General features: G+C 58.9%; 1 protein-coding gene across 2 annotated transcripts; it reads left to right on the top strand.

Moving 5' to 3' along the window:
* Positions 1 to 4,821: 4,821 nt before the first annotated feature.
* On the top strand, positions 4,822 to 21,565 carry CAPN15 (calpain 15; the record flags this gene model as incomplete). Of its 2 annotated transcripts, XM_081089536.1 has the most annotated exons (12): positions 4,822 to 5,003; positions 14,063 to 15,509; positions 16,434 to 16,642; positions 16,722 to 16,905; positions 16,982 to 17,205; positions 18,013 to 18,138; positions 18,219 to 18,371; positions 18,790 to 18,951; positions 19,121 to 19,353; positions 19,429 to 19,595; positions 19,672 to 19,850; positions 19,917 to 21,565. In XM_081089536.1, 12 exons carry the CDS (start codon positions 4,822 to 4,824, stop codon positions 20,092 to 20,094), a joined length of 3,444 nt encoding a protein of 1,147 aa, XP_080945662.1. In that variant the 3' UTR covers positions 20,095 to 21,565. The 2 variants fall into 2 exon arrangements, with proteins under 2 accessions (XP_080945662.1, XP_080945661.1); XM_081089535.1 differs by having other exon boundaries at positions 19,121 to 19,595.
* Between the last annotated feature and the right edge of the window lie 6,085 nt (positions 21,566 to 27,650).

Genomic DNA, 27,650 nt, shown 5'->3' with positions numbered 1-27,650 from the left:
GGGGGTGAGTCTCCTCCCAGTGCTGTGGGTTAGTTGGGCTATGGGACCAGTGGTAGAATGGTGGGGCTGGAGTGCAGTGTGGGTGCCCCCTCTCTCTGCAGAACCCTTGGTTCACAGAACCCCTCTGCCCAGCCCCCTGCCCTGACAAAGCCTGGTTCTCATGGCCTGGCAAGCGCTGTGCGTCTAAGGCTTGGGGCCATGGTCCTGTCATTCAGGGGCACACCGCAAGTCAGACCTGTTTTGCTGGCTCCGTCTGTCTTCCCTTGGTATTCCCCCAGATGGAACAGCCATGTCCCAGAGGGCCCATCCCCTGACTCTGCCCTACTGTCCTCCATCTCTAGTGGAGCTGTCGATGTGGGGGAGCTGCTAACTCACTTGAGGAAGCAGGTGGCAGCAGGAGAATGCTGTCCTGCCAGTCCCCGGGAGCCGGGAGGTCAAAGTCTGGGCCCTCCCTGGGGTGGGGCCCTCTCCGGGGTGGGATCCCAGCCTGGTTTCTGGTAGGGACGGGAGGCCTCCCTCACTCAGGCAAGAGCTTCCCGTCCTCGGTGTCCGCCCCGGTAGCAGCGTCCTCAGGCCGCAGGGACAGATCTACAAGCTCTCACGTCGCGTCTGGTGGGTGTGATTCTGGGTATGGTGGGTGGTGGCCATGGATTTCCCGGGCACAAGCAACAATGCCCCAGAAAAGCTTGGTGTCCCCTGGGTGAGCCACTCTCCCTCTGTCCCCTTCCTGGGCCCCCGTCCCGGGGCTGATTTCCGGTGGCCTGTCAGGGTGCTGCAGTTGGCGAAGGACCATGATTGGGGGATGGGGCAACGGGGCTTGTGCTGCACAGGCTAGCCTAGGGGGCACAGACTCAGGGCGCCCCAGGAGTGGGCGCTGGAACAACAGGGCGTAAATCCCAATCCCTCTCCATTGGGATCTGGTTGTGGCCCACACCTCCCCCTCTATGGGCCCATGGCTGCCGGCTGCTGGTGTCTGCTCACCCCATCCCTGGGCCAGGGAAACTCACTTGGTGAGAGCAACTCACCTGCCACCCACAGGGAAGTACCCTTTCCTGCCTCACACGCTGAGGTCTCAGCGCGCACCCTCAGGGGCCCCCAGCGCTGTGGGGAGCAGGTGAGGTGGGCTGTCGTTACTGGGATCCAACCTGCCGTGATTGAGACAGGCGCACCCCATGCAGGGCCATCCTCATCTTGGGGGATGGGCCCCAGCTGTCCTTCGAGCACCATTCTAGGCACACGCCTCGCCCCAGAGTTGGCGGACAGACCAGTGAGCTCCTGTGGATTAACAAACACCCGCGCTCTGGGGGCGGCAGCAGCCCCACCTTCATGCTTCCAAGGCCAGATGTAGGCCTCCGCCCCATTTAAATCTAGGGCAGCAGTTCCTGAGTGAGGGCAGGAGGACGGGGTGGGGGCGGGGCTCTGGGAGAGCTGCTCCTCCTGAGGTGCCCTGTCTCGGAGTCCTGTCCCTTTGCACAACCCAGGAGGCTGGTGCTGCCATCATCTGTGCTCTCTGGCTTCTGCCTGGAGATGTGTGACATACATCATGCTCTTCTTAAGGCACAGCAGCCAAAAAGTGAGCACCCTGCAGCAGAGTTCCTGAGTGTTGCCGTATCCAGTGCCTAAAACAGGGCCTGGGAAACAGCAGGGCCCTGATGGGCATTTGCTGAATGAATGAAACAGCACATGAAGGAATAAAAGAATGGACCCAGTGCAGGGCTGGCAGATGGTCTCGCCACACACTCACCTGGGGTGAGAGGAAGAGCAGGTTCTGCAGGAGAAGGCTTGTCACCTGGGAGCAGGGTCTGTTCTGCTCTGAGGTGGCCCTGGGGTTCCGTATCAAAGGTCAGTACCTGGGCAACAGTGTTTGTAAAGCTCCCATCCCCGGTTATTCTGAGGAGGAGTCAGCGGCTGTGGACAGACCCACCCTGCCCTGGCAGAGTTTCCCACGTCAGTGCCATGCAGGTGGGACCCTCGGGTTAGCAGAGCCCACACTGGCCACGTACCTTGCCCAACCAGGGCAATCCTTTGTTGGACTCACTCCCGGGAGCTCTTCCCCACTCCCTTTGGGTCAAGATAGGGTGTGGGTGTTGGGGCACTGTCATCCCCAGAGAGGCCCTTCTGGAACCAGCTCTCTCTGGGGGGCTTTCCAGGCCGCCTCTGTCCTCCTTAAGCCCCCAGTGAAGGGCCTGTGCTGCCCTTCCCTTTGGGAGCAATCTGGCAACTACCACATAGCCCACCCCTCAGGCCTCCCACCTGCCCCAGATGGGGTCTGCAGGGTCAGCGTTTCCTAAAGGCCTGTCAGGGAGCTGGCCTTGCTCAGGTGCCTCTTGCTCTCACTGTGCGCAGGGTTGGGGGACCAGCACACACCCAGCTGTCTGACCGGCCTGAGCTCTCACTGCCCTGCTGTCAAGGGCACTGCTGAAGAGCAGGTGGGTCCTCTGGGAGCCTGCCCTTTGGGCAGCACATCCAGCTCGCACAGGACCTTGTTGCTCCTTCCTCCAGGCAGAGCCCGGCGCCCGTGGCCCCACACCTGTCCCTGGGAGACCCGGGGCCACATCCTCACTCTGCGTTGGGGCTGGCTGTGCCTTTGGCTCTGCCTGCATCAGATGCCCGTGGTGGTGTCACCAGGGGCATGGGCCAGGTGTTGGCACTGTGGACCCTGTCCCCCACCATGGTTTTGGCGTTCTTAGGCCAGGCTTCCCCACACTGCCTAACCCTCTGTTCTCCCAGTAGAAATAGGCCAAGCTCTTGGTCAGGGACAGACCAGCCCTGGACCGTGAGCAGTTCTGCTCCATGGCACCTCTGCTGGGCATGGCCCTAATTCAAGCCTCACCTGTCTTCTCCCCTCTCTCTATTCACCTGTTCAGGTTAGCTGCGAAAGGGGAGTGCCAGAAACACCTGGGCCCTCTTTCCTCAAGGGGCTCCTGTGTGGAGTGGGGGCCGTTCTCATTCTGATGTCCGACGTGTAAACATGAGGCTGGTGATTTGAGTGACCCAGGTTGATGTGGAACTGACCCCGGGTGGTGTGCCCTGTGCCTGCTTAATGCTCTCCAGTACGGAAGCTCCCGGCACGCGTGGCCCGTCCATGCAGAGATGAGCATGGACCACAGTAGAGCGAGTCCAAAGACCTTGACCCAGGATGGTGTCACGGGACTCCCGCGTGGCTTCACCGGTCTCATACTGACGCGGTAACATTTTTGATGTGTTGGGTTATGTGAGGTACGTTACCGAGATTCCCATACCTGTCTGTGGTACCTTTCTTACATGGCTGTTGGTGAATTGGAAACAACCTCTGTGGCTTGCATGGTGCTCCTACTGAACAGTGTTCCTGGAGACTGGAGCCAGCAGACAGTCCTGGGGCCAGCTTTGTGGACCACCACGGGGTCGCTGCCACACTGCTCAGCTGTAATTGTGCTGAAGGCCTGAGTGTCAGGTGACTTGTGGGGCCAGCAGGCCGGTCAGGGCTGGTGCTGCTCTGTCCACCCATGTCCCCTGGAGAAAAGGCATCTGGGCAAACGTTACTGCTGCAGGGGTCCTCGGCCCGTCTTACGGGGTAGGGGTCACAGGCTTCTACCATCCATGGTGCTTGGCCCCTGCTGGTTCCCAGAACTGTGTGCGCTGCTTCTCACTCCCGTGCAGGGAGTCCTGCACAGTCCCACCCACAAACCCTAGGCCTGCGCCGCAAGGATGCATCCCCAGGTTCACTCCAGCCCCTGGCCCCGTTACCGTGGGGCTTATTTGGGAGCTGGGAGAAGGGTGTCAGTGGTAACAGGGGGCCTAGGGATGGGGCTATGCTGGTGGTCACCTGCACAGCTGGAAAGCCAAGCAGATGCCCACCTTGGCCCAGAGCCTGGCTGAGTGGGTGAGGGGAGGCTGGGTGGCATCTTCCCTAACCTGACTGTGATGCCTCGTTTGAAAGTAGATGTGCCACCTCCATCTCATGGTGGATGCTCTTGGACTGTGTTTCATTCCTCCTCTTGGCCAGCGGAGGTAGGGCCTCCCCTGCAGTGTAGATGGGCTCCCACTGGAGGCCTGGCCAGCCTCCCAGTGCCTCTCGAGTCACTCATCTCCTCTTGGGCCCTGACGTTTCTCTGGGACAGGGCGGTCTCCTTCAGGGGGCTTCAGAAGGGCGGTGGGGAGACAGTGTTGTGCAGGTCTTTGCCTGGCTTTGAGGGCTGCACCAGCTCCACTGTGCTCACTTCCCTTGTTTTTCCTCTTCCTTCGGTTAAATATCCCCGATTCTTTCCTCCACAATAAAGCAAAATTGTGTCATTTCTCTTCTCACTGAAGATGCCTCTCTTTGAAGACCAGTGGCTGGTGGCACCCTCATCCTTCCCTATGGGCAGCTGACGGGCTGATAGGGGTTTTCAAGAACAGAGAAGGGGTGCTGGCTATGGGGCAGGCGGGGCAGGGGCTGAGCGCCTGCAGCCCTGCTCCCGGCCCCAGTGTGCCTCGTGTTGGGGGTACAGCTCTGTCGATGCCTGTCCCTCCGCCCTGTGGGGGCCTCTGCTGTGGAGGAACCTGGAGTGGGTGCTGCAGGGTGCCTGCTGCTGGGTCAGGCGCAGGCCCTCAGCTCCTGCCCCATGGCTGCCCCTTCCTGCCTCCAGGCCACTTGCACTGGGGGGCCTCCCAGAGTTCCTGGGGCTTTGTTCCCGTGAGTCATGCTGTTTCTTCTCTTTCTCTTTATTCTCTCTCTTTATTTTTGTTGTGTGACTTTGACCAGCCGGCCACCCTGTCTCCTGTGTGGGTGCTCACCTCCCTCCATGCTCTGGCCGCATGTGACCAGGCCCAGCTCTCGGTGCGGCTGCCGTCACGGGGGCCATGGGGAACTCCGCTTCCTCGCTGGCCACCGAGACCGAGTCGGATCACAGCTTCCCCGGGGGGCCGTCCTTCCCAGGGCCCCCGGCAGCAGCCGGCTGTTGTAGGAGCGGCTCCGGGGGACCTGTCTGGGGCAGTGCCCTGGTTACCCGGCAGCACCCAACCCCACGCCCCCAGGCCCAAAGGTAAGAAAGATGGCGGGCCCCCAGGGGTGGGAGTGCTGCTCTGATGGCGCCCCTCCTTTGGCAGAGGGGCTTGCAGAGAAGTGGGGACCCTATATCTTAGGGTCCTCTGGTGACTCACTTCCCTTTAATGGCACGAGACCTGCAAGGCTCTGGGGTGGCTCCATGCTTGGCGGAGGAGCTGGCTGGGTCTCCGTCTGGTGCTTGTGATGGGGCAGCTTCTGGAGCTTTTTGCCTGGCGGGTGGGGAGCCTGCCAACCCCAGGCCTGGGTGGTGCTGGCACGCGCTGAGAATGCTGGCTTGCTTCCCACCGGATTTGGGGGACACTGCTCAGGAACCCGTCTGTGTGTGTCACTCCTGCTCTGACATGGCTGCCTGCGGGGGGCAGGGTTGTGGTGCCACAGGGGCTGACCGTCACATGCCAGCTCCCTTCATGCGGCCGGACTGGCCCAAGTTTCTCAGCTCAGGCTACCGGTTGGGTCACCCCTCAGAGGTGCTGGAGTGACTAGTGTGAAGGCAGGTCAGGCTCCAATGTCCCACCCTGGCATTGACGCCCCTGCTTTCACCCTGTCCCGAGGCCTTGCTGGATGAGGGGTGCCGGTGCTCAGGTTCCGCAGACCTTGGAGCAGAGGTGGTGGTAGCCCCTGCTCTCTCAGGGTGCCCCAGCGTGGGTTCAATGGGTAATAGACATCTTCCTGTCTCAAAAGTGTATCCTGGGCTTTCCTGCCAGGTGGGCAGCAAACAGGGTCCTAATGGGCCTGCAGGAGTGGGGCCAGCCTCCTGGGGTGGCATTGGAGCTGAGGCCTGAGTCCCTAGCAGAGGAGGCATCCGGGAGGGGGTGGAGGGGTTAGCAGAGCTGAGTGGGAGAGTCTTGGCGGTCTGTAAGTTACCTAGTAGGCAAGAATGGGGAGGGAGGGGGTCGAGGCTTGAGGTCCAAAAGGGCGTGCCGGGAGCAGGACGGTGGAGGGACTAGTGAGAGTTGGGAATGCGGTATAGTGAATTATTAGAGAATATTTCCTTGTTACTGTGTTGATGATGTACTAGTGAACATTTCTGTATCCCAGCTTTATTGAGATATAACTTACGTACTACTGTCACATTCACCCCTCACAGCAAGTATACACTTCAGGTTTTCTTAGTCTGTTTATAGAGTTGTGACACCATCACCACAATCCAGTTTTTCGGCATCTTCATGCCCCACAAAGATCCTGCTTGTTTGCAATGCCTCTCTATCCCCGGACAACCACTCTGCTTCCTGTGTGTCTGTGGATTTGCCTTTTCTAGAAATTTCACATCAGCAGAATCCTATGTGTCCTGTGTCTAGCTTCTTTCACTGAGCATAATGTTTTCAAGGTCTGTCCATGTACAGCGTGTGTTAATGCTTCGTTCTTTTTATGACTGCGTAACATTCCATTGTCTGCGGAGCACATTTGTTTATCCACTCCTCAGCTGCTGGACATCGGGTTGTTTCCTCTTGTTTTTTAAGTATTGCGCTTCTCTGAACATTTGTATGTAAGTTTTGGGGTGATGTATGTTTTCATTTCTCTTGGGTAGATACCTGGAGTGGAATTTCTGAAGTTTATTGCAAATTTATATTTAACTTTTTAAAAATACATTTTTATTTATTTCAGAAATGGAGAGATGGATGGATGGATGGATAGATAGATAGATAGATAGATAATCAGCTGCATGCTCCACACTGGGGATTGAGCCCAAAACCTGACATGTGCCCTGACCAGGAACCGAACCGTGACCTCCTGGTTCATAGGTCGACACTCAACCACTGAGCCATGCCGGCCGTGCTATATTTAATTTTCTAAGAAACTGCTAGACCAGCCGTGGGCAAACTACGGCCCGCGGGCCGGATCCGGCCTGTTTGAAATGAATAAAACTAAAAAAAAAAAAAAGACCGTACCCTTTTATGTAATGATGTTTACTTTGAATTTATTTATTTTTTTTTAAATATATTTTATTGATTTTTTACAGAGAGGAAGGGAGAGAGATAGAGAGTTAGAAACATCAATGAGAGAGAAACATCGATCAGCTGCCTCCTGCACATCTCCCACTGGGGATGTGCCCGCAACCCAGGTACATGCCCTTGACCGGAATCGAACCTGGGACCTTTGAGTCCGCAGGCCGACCCTCCATCCACTGAGCCAAACTGGTTTCGGCAATGATGTTTACTTTGAATTTATATTAGTTCACACAAACACTCCATCCATGCTTTTGTTCCGGCCCTCGGTCCAGTTTAAGAACCCATTGTGGCCCTCGAGTCAAAAAGTTTGCCCACCCCTGTGCTAGACTGTTTTCCACAGTAGCTATACCATTTTGCCTCCCCACCAGCAATGTAGGGGAGAGCCCTAGTTTCTCCTCATCCTGGCTAACACGTATCTTCTATGGTTTTGATCCTGGCCCTTCTTGTGGGTGTGAGGTGGTGTCTCGTGGTGGTTTGATTTGCATTTTCCTGATGGTTGGTGATGTTGAGCATCTATTCAAATGTCCATCTATCTACACACGTCTTTTTATTTTCACTTACTTCTTTAGGATAAGTTGGTAGGAGTAGAATTACTGGGTCCCGGGGAAAGAGGCTGGGCCCCCGGGTGAGCAGCAGCCGAGCTGTGGACCCTGTGGCATTGGCCAGGCAGCTTCCTGAGGCCTTGCGAGCATTGTGTGTGTGTGTGTGTGTGTGTGTGTGTGTGTGTGTGTGTGTGTGTGTGTAGACTTTGGATCTTGACTCACACCCTTAAACCAACAGCCTGGTGACTTGGTGTTGCCTTTTCTCATTCTAAGAAACTGCCTCCACATCAGCATGTGGCCTTCGTGGCCAGGAGAGCCCCATTGCAGTGGTGAAGCAAAGAGAGCAGGCGTGGCCACATCTCCTAGAACTCACTGGAAGTCGGGGGCAGGAACTTTGATGCCCCAGGAGCTCCTCATCTTAATCAATAAACTATTGGGCCCTGGCCAGTTTGGCTCAGTGAATAGAGCCTTGGCCTACGGACTGAAGGGTTCCAGTCAAAGGCACATACCCGGGTTGCAGGTTTGATCCCCAGAAGGGGGCGTGCAGAAGGCAGCCAATCAGTGATTCTCTTTCATCATTAATGTTTCTACTCTCTCTCTCCCTCTCCCTTCCTCTCTGAAATCAATAACAAAGATAAGTAAATAAGCAAACAAACAATGTTTGGTGTGAGCATTGGCTGTGTACAAGCTCTGGGCCTTCCCTTGGGACACAGAGACGAGGAGGATGACCCAAGGCCGGCTGAAGGTGACCTCTAGACGAGGCCTCCAGCACATTTTGGAACCAGCAGGGAGTCCAGGAGCCCAGCCGCAGGTCCTCAGGTCCAGTGGCTTGGCTTTGTGTGTGGACACTATTGCTCTCAGCTTTCCAGAGAAGCAAAAAGCTCATCTCCCAGGATGGGGCCGCTCCACGTCCCTGCAAACATGCATGTCCTGGGCACTGTGTGGACTTCACAGGGAGCCCCAAGAGCAATTCTGTAACCTCCCTTTTAATTAGAAGTGAGTGTTAGTGACTCGGATAATGAGGGTAGAGAAGGTATTTGTTGTTGAATTTTTCTGGGCAGTTGTCTCAATATTCCATTTTACTCAGTCTTTCTGTTGGAAGGAGTAGCTCGGGCAGCCAGTTTCCTCCCCCGGAAGTGATGGCTTTTGTGTCATGGAGCCTCTGAGTGAGTGTCATAGAACTTGGGAACATTTTATGTTGAGGGTTTGCTTTGACTCCAGGTTCCCAACCTTCTCTTATTTCTAGGCTTTACTTGGCGGTCTGGCCTCACCTTTGGACACTCCAGGGACTTCAGGTCTCTGGGTCTCGCTGAGTGTCTCCTGGGCCTGAGACATGTCAGGGTGGCCCAGAGCAGCTGCTCCCCTGCTCAGGGTTCCTTTACTCATCACTGACTGACCCCTGAGCCACTTCTCACCACCAATGACACCAAGATGGGTGTGAGCTGTAAGGTGCGGGTTGCTCGGTCGGTGAGGGGGCACTGTGCCAGTCCTGTAGCTGTGCCACCACCATCCCCAGAGCCTCCTAGCCAGAAGGCCGCCCAGCTCACTTTCCCCAGGGCTAAATTTGATTTCTAGGCACTATTTTCATTTAAACCTTTCTGAACTCCAGACAGAATCTTACTGATTCTCCATGTCCCCAGGGCAGCTGTGGAACCTGCCCTGTCCCCAGGTGCCGTCCAGGACCAGCAGACACCTTGCCTGTGTGCAGCCAGCCCAGGCCAGGGACGGGCCAGCTGGTGGGTTACACAGTGAGCAGGACTTGGGGTCCTTGTCCTCCCAGTGTGTGCCAGGCTCTCCTTGCTCAGCGTGCCTGGGACCTGCAGGCGCCTGGAGCCCAAGGCAGGTGCGTCCTAGGAGGGTCCTGAGTCTTTTCTCTGGAGACCTCCCAGGCCAGGTGGGGTGCACAGGACGGGGGACCATCCCCTGAGCCTGGGGTTGGGGTGGAGGCTGCCTAGGCCCCAACCTGTGCGTGCACGTGGTGGGGGTGGGAACACCGTATGCCACATCTTGACTGTGGGCCCTTCTCTAATGGGGAACAGTGGGAAGAGGGTTGAGAGTGGTGTCCAGGCAGATTTCTTAGGTTTTACATAGCGCCAAAGCCAGGGCCAAAGCTGAGCTGGCCCTTGGCCGGCCCACTGTGCTGGTGCTGGGTGCCCACTCACTCGCCCCGGGGCCGAGTCACACAGGAAGGCGGCTCACAGAGCTTGCTTTGGACCTTGGGAAACAGTTGTGTTGCCCAGGGTGGGTTTTTCTATTTGTTATCGCAGAGGCAAGTTTTCTTTCTTCCTAAACCAAAAGGGCTTGGTGTGAGCCTAGCATTAGAAGCACAAGCTTCGTGCCTTGTTGTAGAGAACAATTGATTTTTTTGCCAGCAGAGCTGCCGTGTAGGAGAGTGTGTGTGGTGTATGGACACCCCCTTGAAGCCAGATTAGCCCTTGAGAGGCAGGTTAAGGGGTCAGCCTCCCCCTCCCCTCAGACCTGTGACCCATGTTGGGTGGGAGGAACCATTCGGGAGCATCCCACCTGCCCTGCTGCTGGCCTGACGCCTTTCTTCTGCACCGGGAGGAGCCGAGGCCCAGCCTTGGGGGAGGTGGGCAGGCCAGATGCCCAAGAACCCGCCAGCAAAGGGAGCTGCATTCCAAGGCTCCAAGCAGCTTTCCGGGCAGGCTGTGCAAGGGGACTCTAAGGGGGTGGGAGGTGGGAGGTGGGAGCCAAGTGCAGGTCTCCTGACTCCCACCTCCCTGTCCTTCAGGCCTGGCAACTTTTGGAGTACCGTGTCTTCTGGCCACACCTGGCCTGTGGTACAAGGCTCCCTTGGGGGCCCTACTCCAGGACCAGGGCCTGAGGGTCTGCCATACCCCTGAAGTGTAAACCTGTCCTGGGTATGTCTGACAGCAGCTTCCCTACCCCCTGATGCACAGCCAGAGGCCTCCTGGGATAGAAGCTCCAGGTGGTGGAGCCCACCCTGAATGTTATCCGTTCTACAGCCACACCCAGGTGCCTTCCCCCAGCCAGTCTCCGTCCATCCCAGAAGGGCAGTGCCCTGCTGCACACAGGACCTCTCAGGTCCGGCTGTAGCTAGCAGTTTGGCACAGGCTGCTCAGGACACTGGTGTCCCTCCCCTTTCCCCACAAACACTCGTTCTCCCTAGGCTCGGCAGCCTGGCCCCCACCACCTTGGGACACGGGCTACGAGAGGAAGAGGATTTGCATGTTGCTTCAAGACACTGAGCTGCCTCCTTGAACCTCTGCCAGGCAGAACGGGGCCTGTAGTGGTCCAGGTGGGCAGATGAGTGGAGAGTATTCAGCCCCTGCAGAGCTCAAGGGCTGCTGAAGTGCAGATGGGTCACTACCCATGGCTGGAGATGGTCAGTCCAAGGGCCTTGGCATAGGGATAAAGGGCTGTGTCCTCCGCTAGACAGGAATGTACTCGGTGGGTGCTGCAAACACTGCTAGGCTGCATTTTATGGTCAGATACTTGTAACCCTCAGCACGTGTCAGAATGGGCTCCTACCCAGGGGGTTCCTGGAAACTCCAGAAGCAGAGAGGCAGCTGGGAGCCAGCGTGGCGATGACCATGCACACCCTTGCCCTCTCATGTACTCAGGCTTTTTTTATGTGATGAAATTCACGTAACAAAACGGTTTCAAAGTGAACAATTCAGTGGTACTTAGTAAATTCACAATGTATAGCCATCACTTCTACACTTCTACCTAGTTCCAAAACATTTTCATCACCCCAGAAGAAAACCTTGTGCCCATCATACAATTGCAGTCCAGTCCCTGGAACCACCAGTCCTCTTTCTGCCTCCATGGATTTACCTGTCCTGGATGTTTCCTGTAAATGGAATCATACAACATGTAGTCTTTTGTGTCTGGCACCTTTCACTTAGCATGTTTTCAAGATTCAACCATGTTATAGCATGCGTCAGAATTTCATTCTTTATTCATTGGTGGACATTTGGGTTGTTTCCATCTTTGGCTATTATGAATTGAGAGAGAGAGAGAGAGAGAGAGAGAGAGAGAGAGAGAGAGAGTGTGTGTGTGTGTTAGAATACTACTTTTTAATTCTTTGGGGTAGATACCCATGGGTGCAATTGCTGGGTCATATGGTAGGTCAACTTAACTTTTTTAAGAACTGCCAGACTGTTTTCCAAGCAGCTGCACTATTATTTTGCATTCCCATCGGCCATGTCGGGGAGGGCTCTAGTTTCTCCACAGTTCCACCAACACTTACCAGCAGGTTTGATTCTGGCCGTCCTAGTGGGTGTGAAGTGGTGTCTCACAGCAAGTTCTGATTTGCGTTTCCTGATAACTAGTGATGAGCATCTTTTCATGTGCGTATTGGCTATTTGTTTTCTTCTTTGTATAAATGTCTATTCTAGTCCTTTGTGAATTTTTAAAACAGGTTGTTTTCTGTTGTTTAGTTTTAAGGGTTCCTTCCATATTCTGGATACAAGACCCTTATCAGATAATACAGTTTGAAAATATTTCCTTCCATTTTGCAGGTTGTCTTTTCACTTTATTTTTGAAGTCCAGTTTTTTTCTTTATTTGCCCATGCTTTTGTGTCATAACAGCTAATCCATTGCTACATCCAAGGTCATGAAATTTTACCTATATTTTCTTCTAAGAGTTCTGCAGTTTTTGTTCCTACATTTAGGTCACTGGTTCATTTTCAGTTGATTTTTGAATACTCTGTGAGCTAAGAGCCCAACTCCATTCTTTAGTGTTTATATCTAGTTGTCCAGCACCATTTGTTAAAAAGACTATCTGCCGAAACCGGTTTGGCTCAGTGGATAGAGCATCGTCCTGCGGACTGAAAGGTCCCGGGTTCGATTCCGGTCAAGGGCATGTACCTGGGTTGCGGGCATATCCCCAGTAGGAGATGTGCAGGAGGCAGCTGATCGATGTTTCTAACTCTCTATCTCTCTCCCTTCCTCTCTGTAAAAAATCAATAAAATATATTTAAAAAAAAAAAAAAGACTATCTTTTCCTCATTGAATGGTCTTGGAACCCTTGTTAAAAAATCACTCAATCATATATGTGAGGGTTTATTTCTGTCCTCTCCATTCTGTTCCATTGGTCATAAAAGCCACATAGTATAGACATATAGCCTGTCCTTACACCAGTACCACACTGTCGACTTTCTACCTCTTTTTCAAGATTATTTTGGCCACCTGGAAGCTCTTGTAATATGGTGTGAATTATAGAAGCAGCTTTTTCCATGGCTGGAAAAAAAAAAAAAAAGCCATAGGGATTTTGATAGGGATTGCATTGAATCTATAGATCGCTTTCAGTAGTATTGTCATCATAATTATATTGTCTTTTAATCCATGAACATAGGATGTTTTTCTATTTATTTAGGTCTTTAATTTCAGCAATTCTTGTAGCTCTGAATACAAGTCTTTCACCTCCTTGGTTAAATTTATTCCTAGATGTTTTCTTATTTTAGGTGCTATTTTAAGTGGTATTGTTTTCTTTCTTTCTTTTTAATTCTCACCCAAGGACATGCTTTTTAATTGATTAGAGAGAGAGAGGAAGGGAGAGGGAGAGGAAAAAAAGAAACATCATTGTGAGAAGGGAGCACCGATTGGTTGCCTCACGCATGTGCCCCGGCCAGGGATCGAACTCAAAACATGGTACAGTGGGGCCTTGACTTACGAGTGTCCCGACTAACGAGTTTTTTGAGATACCAGCTGTCTCTCGGCCGATTTTTTGCATTGAGTTGATAGAGTAATTTGATTTAACGAGCTCGGTCTCGGAACGAATTAAACTCGTAAGTCAAGGCCCCACTGTATATGTCCTGACCGGGAATTGAACCTATGACCCTCCGGGATATGGGACGATGCTCTAACCACTGAGTTACACTGGCCAGGGCAGTATTGTTTTCTTAACTTCCTTTTCAGATTGGTCACTGCTGGCACAGAAATATTGCTGATTTATGTGTGTTGTTCTCATGCCTTAAACTTTACCGAATTCATTTATTAGCTCTAGTAGTTGTTATTTTGTAGATTCTTGGGATTTTATGTAGGATTATTTAATCTGCAAATGGAGATAGTTTTACTTCTTCCTTTCAATTAGATGCCTTTTATCTCTTTTTCTTGCCTAATTGTGCTGGCTAGACCTCCAGTATAATGTTGACGTGCATTGCTGAGTTCCTGACCTGGAGGAAAGCATGCATTCTTCCACCTCAGGGCATGCTGCTCACTGTGGGTGCTTTGTTGGTGCCCTTTATCCTGTGGGGCAAGTACAGTCCTTTCCTGTGGCGGCACAAGCAGAGCCCTGTGGTTACTGAGATGGTGTGGCTCAGCCGCATTCCTCTGCCCACAGGTCCACCCTCCAGAAAGGATTTGAGGACAGAGCTGTGGGGTTCTTCGGAGGCTTTGGGGGGCCTCTTACTCCTCAGAGTCCTCAAGCCCCTCACAGGCATGATGTCTGTCACAACCCAGAAAGGCACAGATCCTGCTGGCTTGACCCCCCCCTCGTCCCAGGTGGAGACTTGGGCCCCATCCTGTGGGCCTCTACTGACTGGGGCCTTCCCTTGCAGCCACACGCACTCGCCCGGGTCCATGGCCACGGTTGGAGAGTGGTCCTGCGCGCGCTGCACCTTCCTGAACCCGGCCGGCCAGCGCCAGTGCTCCATTTGTGAGGCCCCCCGGCACAAGCCTGACCTCGACCAGATCCTGCGGCTCAGCGTGGAGGAGCAGAAATGGTCTTGCGCCCGATGCACATTCCGGAACTTCCTGGGCAAGGAGGCCTGCGAGGTGTGTGGCTTTGCCCCAGAGCCCGTGCCTGGTACCTCCCTGTTGCCAGTCATCAACGGGGTCCTATCCAAGCCGCCCACCATCCTGGTGGAGCCCAAGGGCAGCTGCAAGGAGGAGACGGGTCCAGTGCAGACAGAAGAACTAGTGACCATGGAGCCAGCTGCGGGCCGGCCGGAGGAGGAGGGCGGGGCAGCAGAACCTGGGAGCGGCTGGGCCTGCCCTCGCTGCACACTGCACAACACTCCCGTCGCCAGCTCCTGCTCTGCCTGTGGCGGCCCCCGGAAACTCTCGCTGCCCAGGATTCCTCCTGAGGCCCTAGTGGTCCCTGAAGTTGTGGCCCCCGCCGGCTTCCACATCACACCTGCCCCACCCCAGCCGGGGGAAGGTGCTGAGGCCGACCCTCCCTCTGCTGCTGACCAGGAGCCACCCCGGGTGCCACCATTCAGCCCCTTCTCACCCACTTTGCAGAACAACCCCGTGCCTCGCAGCCGCCGTGAGGTACCCCCCCAGCTGCAGCCACCGGTGCCTGAGGCCACCCAGCCCTCACCCCCTGCTGGCTTCAAGGGGCCTCCCCAGAGCCCAGGGTGGACTTCGACTGGGGCCTCCCGCTTGGCAGAGCTGCTGTCAGGCAAGCGGCTGAGCGCTCTGGAGGAGGAGGAGGCCGAGGGCGGCTCTGTGCTGCGCCGCTGCAGCTCCTGCTCGGCCCCTGGCCCCTCCAGCCTGTGCGAAGCCTGTGCCTCCGCTCCAGGCAGCGATGTCATCGACCTGACCGGCGATGCCGTGCGCTACACGCCGGCCAGCCCTTCCAGCCCCGACTTCACCACGTGGTCGTGCGCCAAGTGCACACTCAAGAACCCCACAGTGGCCCCTAGGTGCACTGCATGTGGCTGCTCCAAGCTACATGGCTTCCAGGAGCACAGCGAGCCCCCTGTCCGCTGCCCTGACTGCAGCGCCGACAAGCCCAGCCTCTGCACTGCCCACAAAGCCGGCCGCCTCTTTCCTGAGGCACCTGAGCGCCCGGGCCAGTGGGCCTGCCCTGCCTGCACACTGCTCAATGGGCCACGGGCTAAGCACTGTGCCGCCTGCCACACGCCGCAGCTCCTGGAGGCCCAGCGCAGGGGTGCGGTGCCCCTGCGGCGCAGGGAGAGCATGCTGGTGGAGAAGCGCCGGCAGACGGACGAGGGCGAGGCCAAGGCCCTCTGGGAGAACATCGTGGCCTTCTGCCGGGAGGTGAGTCCCCTCAGGACAGTAGCCACCCACCAGGGCTGATGCTCCCCTTCCCGTGGGCCTCTCTCTGCGTCTTTTGTCCTTTCCTGCAGGCCCTTCTCCAGCCACGGAGAGGGAGGGACCAGCGGCTAGAGAGGCAGCATTCTCTTCCCCAGCTCTGAGCATTAGCCTGGCACCTACTCACCCCTCACCTGAGAGTGACTGGCCCCCACTATCCACATCTTGTCCCTTTTTTCTCTCTGCCCACAAGAGTCCATGGCCTCCTAGCCTATGGTCCTGACCCCTCTCAGGTGTGATTTCCCATAGCCATTGAAGCCACAAGGAGGTGGGGACAGGCTTCATGCCAGCAGGCAGGCCCTGCGTTTCCTTCAGCTGTGGAGACATGGCCAGAACTCGGGGTTCTCTTGCCCTTGGAGCTGTGGGAGGCCTGAGCCCAGGATAGTGTCACCCTCAGGTCAACTGGGGGAGGGGGGCTGCTGCCCCTGTCACTGCCAATAACCCACCCTCACGGCCCCTCTGGTCTTCTGTCCTGCCTTCCCCATCCCACTTGGGTCCTCCCACCTCTCTTCCTGGGGCCTTTAAGTGGTGGGCCATGGACCAGCTGGGGAGGCTGCCCGGTTCCCTGTGCCCCCTGCCCTCCACCTCTGCAGCCTCCAGGCTGGTGGCTTCACCATTTCTTTGAGGCACACATACCTCCCATTGACCTGTCGCCAGGCTTCAGTGACATGGCTGGCTACAGTCCCCCATGCCTGCACAGCTGAGCTCACCACAGGGGTCAGGGGAGCTACACACACACCTACCCCCTTTCCTCTGGGACTTGGGTAGCATCTTCAGGGTGCTGTCCTGGCCTACCAGGTGGAGTGAGGTGCATCTTGGGCCTGGGGCGGCCCAACTCAGCCTGAGCATATGTGGCTATGGTCTCTGCAGAACAGCGTGAACTTCGTGGATGACAGCTTTCCACCCGGGCCCAAGTCTGTGGGCTTCCCTGCAGGCGACAGTGTCCAGCAGCGCGTGAGACAGTGGCTGCGGCCACATGAGATCAACTGCTCTGTCTTCAGGGACCATAGCACCTCCTGGTCCGTGTTCCACACTCTCCGACCCTCAGACATCCTACAGGGGCTGCTGGGCAACTGCTGGTGAGTTTGGGGTATCTGCTCAGGCTGGGTGGTGGGACAGTCTGGCTGTGCTTTCTAGTGAGGCCCCGGCTCTGCACAGGTTCCTGAGTGCTCTAGCTGTGCTGGCGGAGCGGCCTGACCTGGTGGAGCGGGTGATGGTCACACGCAGCCTGTGCACGGAGGGCGCCTACCAGGTGCGGCTCTGCAAGGACGGCACGTGGACGACGGTGCTGGTGGATGACATGCTGCCCTGCGACGAGGCCGGCTTCCTCCTCTTCTCGCAGGTGGTAGGGAGGATGGGCGTGGGGTGGGCGAGGGGAGGGTCTCGGTGGGCCTCGTGACTTCGGCCCCTCCCTGCAGGCCCAGCGGAAGCAGCTGTGGGTGGCCCTCATTGAGAAGGCGCTGGCCAAGCTGCACGGCTCCTACTTTGCCCTCCAGGCAGGGCGCGCCATCGAAGGCCTGGCCACCCTCACCGGGGCCCCCTGTGAGAGCCTGGCGCTGCAGGTCAGCTCCACTAACCCCCGAGAGGAACCCGTTGACACTGACCTCATCTGGGCCAAAATGCTGAGTTCTAAGGAGGCTGGGTAAGAGGGGCGGGTGCTGCAGCGGCAGCAGCTTTGGGAGGAGAGGAAAGAGGAGGCAAGGGGACAGCCAGGCCGGGGCCTGGAGCGGTGGGCTACTCAGGGGCAAGTACCCTCTGACCAACAGCCTGTGTTTCATAAGATGTTTCCAATGTGGGCTGACCACACTTAATTAGAAGGCCTGGCCTGCAGCCCTGTCATCTCCCACTGCTGGCTCATGGGTCCCACCTGCCAGTCCAGGGCAGTAGGCAGAATACTGCTGATCAGCCCATACCTAGCAGGCCTCATCCTGACCTGGGCCATGATGACCATCAGCACCTGCTTGGAGACCTGTGGGGCTAGCCCATGGAGGCACCTGGGGGGAGTGGGCTGCCTTCTGAGACCCGCACGCATTGGCCAGCGTGTCTGTAAGGAGGGCCCCAAATCCTAAGCCCGAGAGAGATGGCTTGTTGGTGCTGAGACCCCCTGCTCTCAGCTGATACTGGGCATGACCACTGCCCCCTCCCCTCGGAAGTTGTGGCCCTGAGCTGATGGGACCCAGGCCTCCCGACTCCCAGCCCAAACCCTGTGAGCTCTTGGGCCACTGTGTAGGGAGCAGGCCAACACTTCCTGAGTCCTGTGTGTCTTTCCTGTGTTCCTGGGACCTGCACTCCCCCACAGGCAGGCAGGACCCCCACCCTCAGGGTAACAAGTCCCCTGGTGCGTGAGCCCTCCTCAGTGAATGAGGCTCCTGGTTCCTACGGGGCCCCATCATTAAGAACCCCTGCTCAGCAAGCCTGCCCGGTCAGCTAGGCCACTCTGCCTACACAGGTTCCTCATGGGCGCCTCTTGTGGGGGGGGCAACATGAAGGTGGACGATGCTGCCTACGAGAGCCTGGGCTTGCGCCCCCGCCACGCCTACTCCATCCTGGATGTCCGTGATGTCCAGGGCTCCAGGTAGGATCTGGGCCGGCCATGGGTAGCCAGGGCATGTGGATGTGTGTGGAAGCCATGGCCCTCAGCCTCATGGTCCGCAGGCTCCTGCGCCTCCGGAACCCATGGGGCCGCTTCTCCTGGAACGGCAGCTGGTCGGATGAGTGGCCACACTGGCCGGGGCATCTGCGTGGTGAGCTCATGCCACACGGCAGCAGTGAAGGCGTCTTTTGGATGGAGTACAGCGACTTCATCAGGTACCTGGACTCTGCCGCACTGGGCGTCCGATGTCTACCTCATGGCCACCTGTGCTCTAGCCACCCTCACTTAGGCCCACCTGACCTGTCGCTGCCCTCACTCCCTTGCCCTGACCCAGTGTGTCCTACCTGGGAGCCCGGCCTGTCCCCCTGAGACCTGAGGCGGAGGTGGGGGTGATAAAAGAGACTATGGGCGTTGGGTTCTGCCCTCAGGACTCTTTCCTCTCTGGGTCATCCTTGGGCATGGGGCCTCCTAGTGGTGTTTATGGGCAACAGCCAGGACCAGGGTTGTAGGACACTGGTCCCAGGAAGTGGCCAGGGCACAGTGGGGCAGAGATTGGGGAGGGGGAGAGGCTTAGGGAGGTGCCTGGGCTCCTGTGTCTGGAGCTGTTCAGTGGGCTGTCCTCTCACTGCTCAGGTACTTCGACTCCGTGGACATCTGCAAAGTGCACTCAGACTGGCATGAGGTGCGGGTGCAGGGCTGCTTCCCCAGCTCAGCCAGTGGGCCCATCGGGGTGACAGCGCTCACCGTGCTGGAGCGTGCGTCCCTGGAGTTCGCCCTCTTCCAGGAGGGTAGCAGGTGAGGGAGGCTGTGGTCTGTGGGGGAGAGGGTGGGTGGGACTACAGCACTGGTTGGGGTGGGCAGGCGGACCTGGGGGATTTGTGGAAACGGGGCAGGGTGCGGCCATGGGGCAGTAGAGCCACAGATGGCAGGTGCTGCCCGTGACCCCTCCTGGGTCTGGCTGTAGGCGCGCGGACTCGGCTGACAGCCACCTCCTGGACCTGTGCGTCCTGGTTTTCCGAGCCTCCTTCGGCAGCGGTGGCCGCCTGAGCCTGGGCCGCCTGCTGGCCCACAGCAAGCGAGCCGTCAAGAAGTTTGTCAACTGTGACGTGATGCTGGAGCCCGGCGAGTACGCCGTGGTGTGCTGTGCCTTCAACCACTGGAGCCCCACCACGCCGGGCCCACTGGCCGCCACACAAGGTAACACTGCCCCCCAGCCCGATCCCAACCCTCCCCACTGCAGCCCCCAGGCCCCCTCACTCACACCCTCCACAGCCTCCAGCCCCTCAGCAGGGGTCCCGCGCTGCTCCCTGGAGCCACCTGGCCATGTGCTGGCTGTGTACAGCTCAAGGCTGGTCATGGTGGAGCCCGTGGAGGCCCAGTCAACCACGCTGGCAGACGCCATCATCCTGCTCACGGAGAGCCGAGGGGAACGGCATGAGGTGAGGTTGGCAGGGGAAAGGGGAGGGGCAGGGAGGAGGAGGCCTCACCCTACCCACACCTGCCCTGTCCCTGCAGGGACGTGAGGGCATGACCTGCTACTACCTGACGCATGGCTGGGCGGGGCTCATCGTGGTGGTGGAGAACCGGCACCCCAAGTCCTACCTGCATGTGCAGTGTGACTGCTCCGATAGCTTCAACGTGGTGTCCACACGCGGCAGCCTGCGCACCCAGGACAGTGTGCCACCCCTGCACAGGTGGGCACCGCCCCAGTCCCTCTGACTCCCTGGCCTCCACTGGCCCTCACCGGCCCCCTCCCCCAGGCAGGTCCTGGTGATCCTGTCCCAGCTCGAGGGCAACGCCGGCTTCTCCATCACTCATCGCCTGGCACACCGCAAGGCAGCCCAGGCCTTCCTCAGCGACTGGACAGCTTCCAGGGGCACCCACAGCCCCCCACTCACGCCCGAGGTTGCTGGCCTGCACATGCCCCGGCCATTGTGACTGCCCTGCCCTCGCCTGCCTGCCTCCCACATGCACTTTAGGAGGGAGACCCCAACAGAAGATGCTTGAACCAGAATCTCAGGACCCCACCCAGGGAGCTGCAAGCCACAGAGCAAACTTCCTGGGCCTTCCTCCCTGCCCCCCCTCCTGTCCCGGGCCTCCCAGCCACCAAGCAGAATACCTCCAACCCGCTTCTAGCGAGAGGGGACTGTGCACCAGCTCCTCTGACCAGCCTGCCTCGAGGCCGGGTTCAGATTGCCAGGGCTGAGGTGAGGCTGCCCGTTCCTGTGGGCCTGGGGCCTCCTGCCTGTGTGAGGCAGCCAAGAGCTCCATTTACAAAACCAAATCTGGGCAGGTCAGAGGCTGGGACCCCAGGGTGAGCAGGGACCACCCCCTTGTGGAGTAAGAGGTTGGGACCCTGAGATGGGTAGGGACCACCCCCATGTGGGAGTCAAAGGCCAGGACTCCAGGGTGAGCAGGGACCACCCTCGTGTGGGGGGTCAGAGGCCAGGACCTGAGTGTGAGCAGGGACTACCCCCTTGTGGGGGTCAGAGGCCAGTACCCCAATGTGAACAGGGACCACCCCCTTGTGGGGGTCAGAGGCCAGTACCCCAGTGTGAGCAGGGACCACCCCCCTTGTGGGGGACAGGTTGGAACCCTGAGATGAGCAGGGACCACCCATTGTGGGGCATGAGCCTCCTATCCCCAGCTTGCTTCAAGAGCCCATCTTCCCACCCCCTCCGGCCCCACAAGGCAAGCAGGGGTCCCTGGAATCCCAGCAGTGTATCCCAGGAGGCAGATGCCTGGCGACCATGGGCTCAGGACCAGGGATGGGGAGGGTCCTAGCTGCCTGCCCCCTCTGGCGACACTATGCAATTCCTGGACCACTAGTCAGGATCGAAGCCATGCCCCGGGGGCTGTGGGTCAGGAGCTGCCGTTTGGTGAGGTGGTTTGTCCTCAGCACCATTGACCTCTGCCAGGAAGACCAGGGTCCAAACAGAAATCCTTGGCCAGCCCTGTCTGGGCACACAGGGTAGGTTGTGGCTCTTCCCAGCTCCTCCCCTGCCTCAGAAGCCCAGGTTGCTGGGCTGCCTCCCAGCCATCCTCCCCCATGGCTGCTCAAAGTCCTGCACCTGCCTGTGGACATGAGGCCAGCTTCCAGGGGCCTGCCTGGCCTCTGCCCTCCCGCCCCAGGCAGTGGGCGGCTCTGCCCACCACCCCTCACTTCCCTGGGGCTTGCGGGGGGGTTTACAACTGGAGAAACACCAGGAAGCACTGCACTCCCCTTTGGGCCTCCTTTATATTTTCTCCTTTTACTCTTGAGCTGTGAATATTTTTAACCCTGTACATACAGCCAGCTCTTCTCACACAGAGACTATTTTATCAGCCATCCCCAGCCCCGTAGGATGATTCTCCATGGTGTTTCCAGACTCAGGCTCTGATGGACCAAATGAAATGTTTTGTTTTATAATGCTGTCTCCTCATCTGTCTGTACCCCTCCCCTCGCCTGGATGTGCAGAACCCATGACGTTGGGGGTGGCTTGCCGGTACCGGAGTTCATCCTCACAAGGAGCCTTTAGGGCCCCCCTGCTCACCAGCTGCTTTTGACCCAGAAAGGAGCAAGTGTCCAAGCAGAGGCTTGGGCCAGACCGTGTGGTGGTCGGCAGGCTGGTCCCCACACAGCCTCAGCCGCATGCAGACAGAAGGATAGTACGGATGTGCGGCTTTTCCCAGCGACGCCTTTCTGGGGGTGCCTGTCTGGATTCATCAGTCATCAGGCAGGAGCAGATGGAGCATGGGGGCCGCTGAGGAAGAAAAGTTTCAATTCTCCTGCGGGTTGCGACCTGCTACTGTCTGGCCCCGGGTCCCCTCCTGTTCATTCTGGGAGGCACCATCCTCTTGTCACAGGTGGCAAGGCCAGCTCCCCCACCTGGTATGCGGTTTTTGGTCTCAGTCTAGGCTCCTCCCTGAATGGTGGGGGGGTCTGGGGTACAGAGGCTGGCACGCAGCGAGTGTAAGAGGCCTGTCACAGGCCAGCCTATCGAATGTGAAAGCAATTAAAGCCACCAGCAGTGTTCGCTCCAGGCGGGCCTCGGGCAGCGGGGGAGCTGCCACAACACATCTCACCTCGACGCCCAAAGACACCCGCCCTGGTCCTCCGCGCTGTGCTGGCCACGCTGGACCCTCTCCCGTGGGGCAGGGGCCAGGCCTCGTAGACCCTCCAGTCGTTGGAAAGCTGCTCGGTCACCCCTGCGGCGTTCCAGGCAGCCTGGACTAGTTCCAGTGGGTGCCTGGCATCCTTGTGGTGTCAGGCCAGGCAGGGGTCATCGCAGTGGGGCGTGGGGCTGCATGCCGATCCCCGTGGCCAGCCTGGAGACACTGCTCACCCCAGCCAGCACCCCTCCCCTTAGACCCCAGCCTGCAGGGGAAGAGGTTCCAACAGGGAGAGTAAGAGAAGGGCCAGGTGCCCCAGCCCAGAGGGCACAGTGTCCAAGGAGTTGGAGGACCCCACAGGCAAGACCCTGAGTCCTGACACTGAAGCTTGAAGGGCGTGCTGGCAGGGCCAACCACTAGAGGGGCTGAGGCCGCTAGTGGGGAGAGGGTGGGGGAGCTAACCCAGCCTGAGGGTAAACCACCGGTTGTGCCCTCAGCCATACAGGGTGGCACCTGGACCCCAGGCCAGGGAGTGGACAGGGCAGATGACCACAGCAGGGAGAGGGCACGAGATGGGACTGTCGCCCTCCTCACTGTTGGGCTTGGCTCCCCACCTCAGCCGGCTGTATCTCGCCCTCTGACTGCTGGGGCTTCTGCTTCCGAGGGCTCCTTGCTCCCCTTCTCTTCCCCACCCTCCCCCTTGCCAACACCCCTGGCCCCCTCCTTGTCTCTGCCACTTGGGTTGGCCCTGTGTGCCCCACGGCCCTCTCTCCGGCCCCTCTCCCAGGCTGTCTCTCTGCCCACCCATTGGCCAAGGCGGCCTTCCCAGGGCGGGCGGTGATGTGTTCGCACTTGTGAGGCATTCCTGTCAGAAGCACTTAGTGTACAAATTAGCCTCTGCCTCCCGCCTCCCTCTACACAGCTCTGGGCGCTGGACTGACAAGGCCGGGGCTCCCGGCCCTCTCCCGCCTGCCCCAGGGCTGGGGCGCCAAGCCCATGTGCACCCCTGGCCACCCACCCACAACCAGCAGGAGGGAGGCCCCCGGCCGCCGGCTTCTCTCAAGGACCCAACCTGATCCGGATGGGAGCACAGAGGGTGGGGTGCGCAGGGATATGTTGGGGGCCAGCACCTGGGTCCGCCCCGGTGTCAGGTCCCTGTTGAGAGCCATGAGGGACGGACTGGAGCCATGCAGAGGCTCTGCAGCCCCACCCGCTGGCCAGCCTGCCACTCAGGCAGGAAAAATCGGCTATGACAGGCCCAGGAAGGCCAGGCCCCGGGGGCCCAAGGGACAACGCACACAGCTCCTCTGCCAACATATGGTTGCTGTCGGCCTGGGGCGTTGCTTGGCCAGTGCTGGCTGAAGCTGGGTGGGGGCTCGGGCTCAAGCCACTCATCCCACCCACCTGGCCAGGCTGCTCCCTCAACGATACAAAGGCTCCTGCTCCAGTTCGCATGCCGCCCACCATGGGGAGCTCACTCCCACTGCAGCCCCTCCATCACAGCAGTCTGGGGCACACCGAGTCTCCACACCCCACGCCAGAGTGGGTGGGGGCCTGGTGCGTCTGGGGGCAGAGCACACGGGGAGGGCAGCTAGCGGGAGGACGCAGGACGCGGCACGTTGGAAGTGGGCACGGGACAGTCTGCTGGCCCAGGAAGCAGATGCAGAGGCCTTCTCGGGCCCCTGGTATCAGAAGCCTCCCCGCTGGGCCCCTTTCCTCCCGGTGGGCCAGCTCTGGCAGCCCCTCACAGGTTCCCCGGGGACTCCCAGCGCTCCATGTCACTGCAGTGGAGTCGTGAACACGTGCTGGGATCCCCGTCCACACAGACACCCAGCCCCATCACCGGCTCGGCCCCTCCCCCCACCCTGCTGTGGGCCCCAGTGCTCTTGGGAGCAGTGACCTCAGGTATGACCCCCTACGGCCAAGCCCTGGGCCCACCCCTCTCAGCCTTGGCTCCCTGAGGCCACCTCGAGTGGGCAAGGTGGAAGAGTGCCAAGGATGACCCCTGCTCTGGGCCCCAGGGGCTTGTGGACACCAAGGCTGCCATATGACCCAGGGCTCATCAGGGAGAGGGTGAGCGAGCCACGGCCATCACCTGCACGGTGTGACCCCTCTCAGGGTCTATCAGACCCTGCCTGGGGGCTCCCGCTGCCCCCACCCCCACTCCTCTATCCACTGGGCAGGCTAACTCAGTCCCTACCCCTGTCCTGGCAAAAGCTGTGTGTGTACACTGAGGGGCTGAGACAGGCCTACTGGGCACCGTGCCACCGCCCCCTGCCTTCCCTGGGCCCCCTGTCCGTTCTACCCCCACATCCCACCCCCAGACACACACATTCAGGCACTAATGGAGGTGACAGCGGGGGGCTGCGGGCAAGCTGGGCAGGTTAATGGCCAAGATGAGCTCTGGCTGAGGGCAGGGGAAGGTGCTACGGGTCCCCACACCACCCTGTTCCAGGACCAGCTGAGGAGAGAAGGCTGCTCCCCAGGACCTGGTGCCAGAAGCATCCGGAGAATAAGTAAGTCTCCACCACCCATTCTGCAAGTGAGGGGACCTAAGCAAGGGTGCCAGGACTCAGGGCAACATGGGGACCAAGCCCCATGCCACGGAGGTGCCTGTCACTGCCTGAGGAGACAGACGGCCTCCCTGGGCCCAAGTTTGCCCCAATATGTGGGGTGAGTCCCACTGGGCAGGATATCACCCACCCCCACACCCCACTTGGGTGGAAAGTGGGACAGGCCCCAGGCACAGTGTGTACCAGCTGTGCGGGAGCAGATGTGCCTGGAGAGCCTCGAGCAGAAAGCCAAGGGTGTGGGGGGGCTGGCGCTGGTGTCCTGGCCTCGCCTGGTCTCGGGTGCTGGGGACGGTCATCTGTGCACCTGATGGACTGGCCTGACACATGCACAGGCCCCTGGGCTGCAGCTGCAACCGAGCTCCCAGGACCCCCACCACCACCCCAGATAGCAAGATTAGGGCCCACTTTCGCCCCTGCACAGACCCCGCCTGGAAGCCCAGAAACTTACCCAGGTCATGCCCCTTGGGTGCTGAGTTCCTCTGGAGGCGCTGCCATCTCTCCGCTCACCCAAAGTTCTGGGGGGGAGGGGGGGGGGAAGGCCACAATGGCAGCCACCATGGCTGGTGCTGAACTCTCTTGCCGTGGCCACCTCCTCCTTTTCCCAGAGCCCAGACCACGTGGCCAAGATCGGGGATCCCCACTTACACTGTCTCAAGGGGACCTGTGCCCACTGCCCTCTCTGGGCAGTGCCTGTGACGAGGGGCCTGGGCCTGGCTGGGCACGTCCTGGGTTGGGTTTGTGTGCAAAGGAGCAGGCCTCCTGGCCCCCACTCTCCACAGGACTGCTGGCGTGACGGCTGCTCAAGCTGTCTCTCGGCCCGGGGCTGCCTGCACGGTCAGCTGGTCAGCCGGGCCAGGCCAGGCCGGCGGAGAGGAGAAAGCAGGCATGCTGTGCCACCCACTGCAGCCCTTCCTGCTCCGTGGACTTGATGGGGAGAAATGGAGCACCCCCAGTGGCATCAGGGGAGGTGGCACTGGAGCAGAAGGGAGACTGGACTGCACACTCACCCTCACATCAGTGTCTTCACACTGGCTGCCCCCAGAAACTCGGGACCCTGTTCCTTATGAACACGTGTTGGTTGAACAAGGACACCTGTGCCAATAACTGGGCCATGGCCTGTCCCCCTCCTGCACAAATTGGGAAACTGAGGCCAGCTCACAGGGCCCAAGACATGCTAAACTCTGGGTCCGGTTCTCTCCAGTTCTCTTTTCCCCATTCGAGGTGGGACACCCAGAGGCCCCTAGAGGGTACTCCTTCCTTCCCCTGCGTACTCCTGTCCCCCAAACTGAGCTGGGGATACTCCAGGAAACCTATAGCTGAGCCTACAGGGAGAGCCAAGTGAACTCTCATGGGGCCCTCTGTGCCTCCACGGAGCCAGCCTGGAGCAGCACTCCCCGCTTTGGCGGCAGATCCCATACCCTGCCTGAATGGCACCATCACACACCTCTGGTATTTTCTCCTGAATGAGGCAGATTGGCTGGGAGAAACATGGCCTGGCTCTGCCCTGGCTTGTCTGTGTCTGTGTCCAGATGGAACTGGCTGGCCAGATGAATTTCCATGAGGACCCAGCTGAGAAGCAGTGGGACCCCAGGCTTAAGATTTGATATCTTGGGGAACAATGTGGAAGCTGGTATAACCTGGGTGGGGCTGGGAGCAGCTCCGGCCATGGGAACATTAGCGGGGCGCATGGTGGGTCTGTGGATATATAAGCCTCTCTCTGGCCGCCCCCCCTCCCCCTCCGCAGGCCCTCCAGCAGTGGAGAGGAGCGCAGACAGAAGGTGGAGGGCTGCACAATCTTCCTGGGGCACCTGCCAGGGGAGTGAGGAGTCTGGGCTGGGACTGGAGGAGGTGGTAATGCTTTCAGGAAGTGGGGGGTGAATGTATGGGTCAGTGGGAAGGGCAAGGGTTTGGGGGTGCAGTCCATTCAGCCTCCTGTCTGGAGAAGAGGAAACAGCGCTGGAGGCATGGCTTGGGCAGGCAGGGCTGGCCAGAAAAGGATTCTTTTTTTTTTTTTTTTTTTTTTTTTTTTTAAATATATTTTATTGATTCTCCCACAGAGAGGAAGGGAGAGAGACAGAGAGTCAGAAACATCGATGAGAGAGAAACACCGACCAGCTGCCTCCTGCACATCTCCCACCGGGGATGTGCCCGCAACCCATGCACATGCCCCTGACCGGAATCGAACCCGGGACCCCTCAGTCCGCAGGCCGACGCTCCATCCACTGAGCCAAACCGGCTCCGGCCAGAAAAGGATTCTTGTCCCGCTGTCCCCCCCTGGGCTGGGCTGCAGCACCCCCCGCCCCAGGCTGGCTCTGTTCCCCACAGCACCCCCTGTCCTGGGGCTTGGCCCCTAGGCCCTGGCTCAGGCAGGCAGCTGTCAGGGGCCAGAGCCCTGCCCTGACGGATGAGTGCTGACGGCCCCTCTCCATGTGCCCTCGGCCGCTGACACCCCATCACACCGCTGCGGGGACCCCGGGAGACCTGCAGCCTCTGCGCGCACCCCCGCGGCAGCCTGCAGGCGACGGGGGGCGGGGACGGTGCCAGGCGCCCCGCATTCGTCTGTACACCTGCGCCTCCACTCTCCTGGCTCCTCCGCGACGCTGGCTGCCCGTCCCTGGTGGTGCCACTGGTGTCACCGGCCACCGCTCCATCCAGGAGTTCCCGGCGCCGCGGGCCGAGCTGGGCAGGTCCTGGGCGCGCCAGGCTGGTGAGTGCGCGCGAGGGGGTGACTGTGCCCGGGGGCTGGGGGACAGCGGGTCACCTGGGGTGGCCGAGGGGAGACCGCAACCTGCGGCCGCTCTCCCCCGCCCCCGCGAGCCCGCGTTGGAG

The sequence above is a fragment of the Myotis nattereri genome (assembly GCF_964212035.1).
Source record: "Myotis nattereri genome assembly, chromosome: 4".
NCBI classification, from domain to species: domain Eukaryota; kingdom Metazoa; phylum Chordata; class Mammalia; order Chiroptera; family Vespertilionidae; genus Myotis; species Myotis nattereri.
This window is presented reverse-complemented; position numbering and strand designations above follow the sequence as displayed.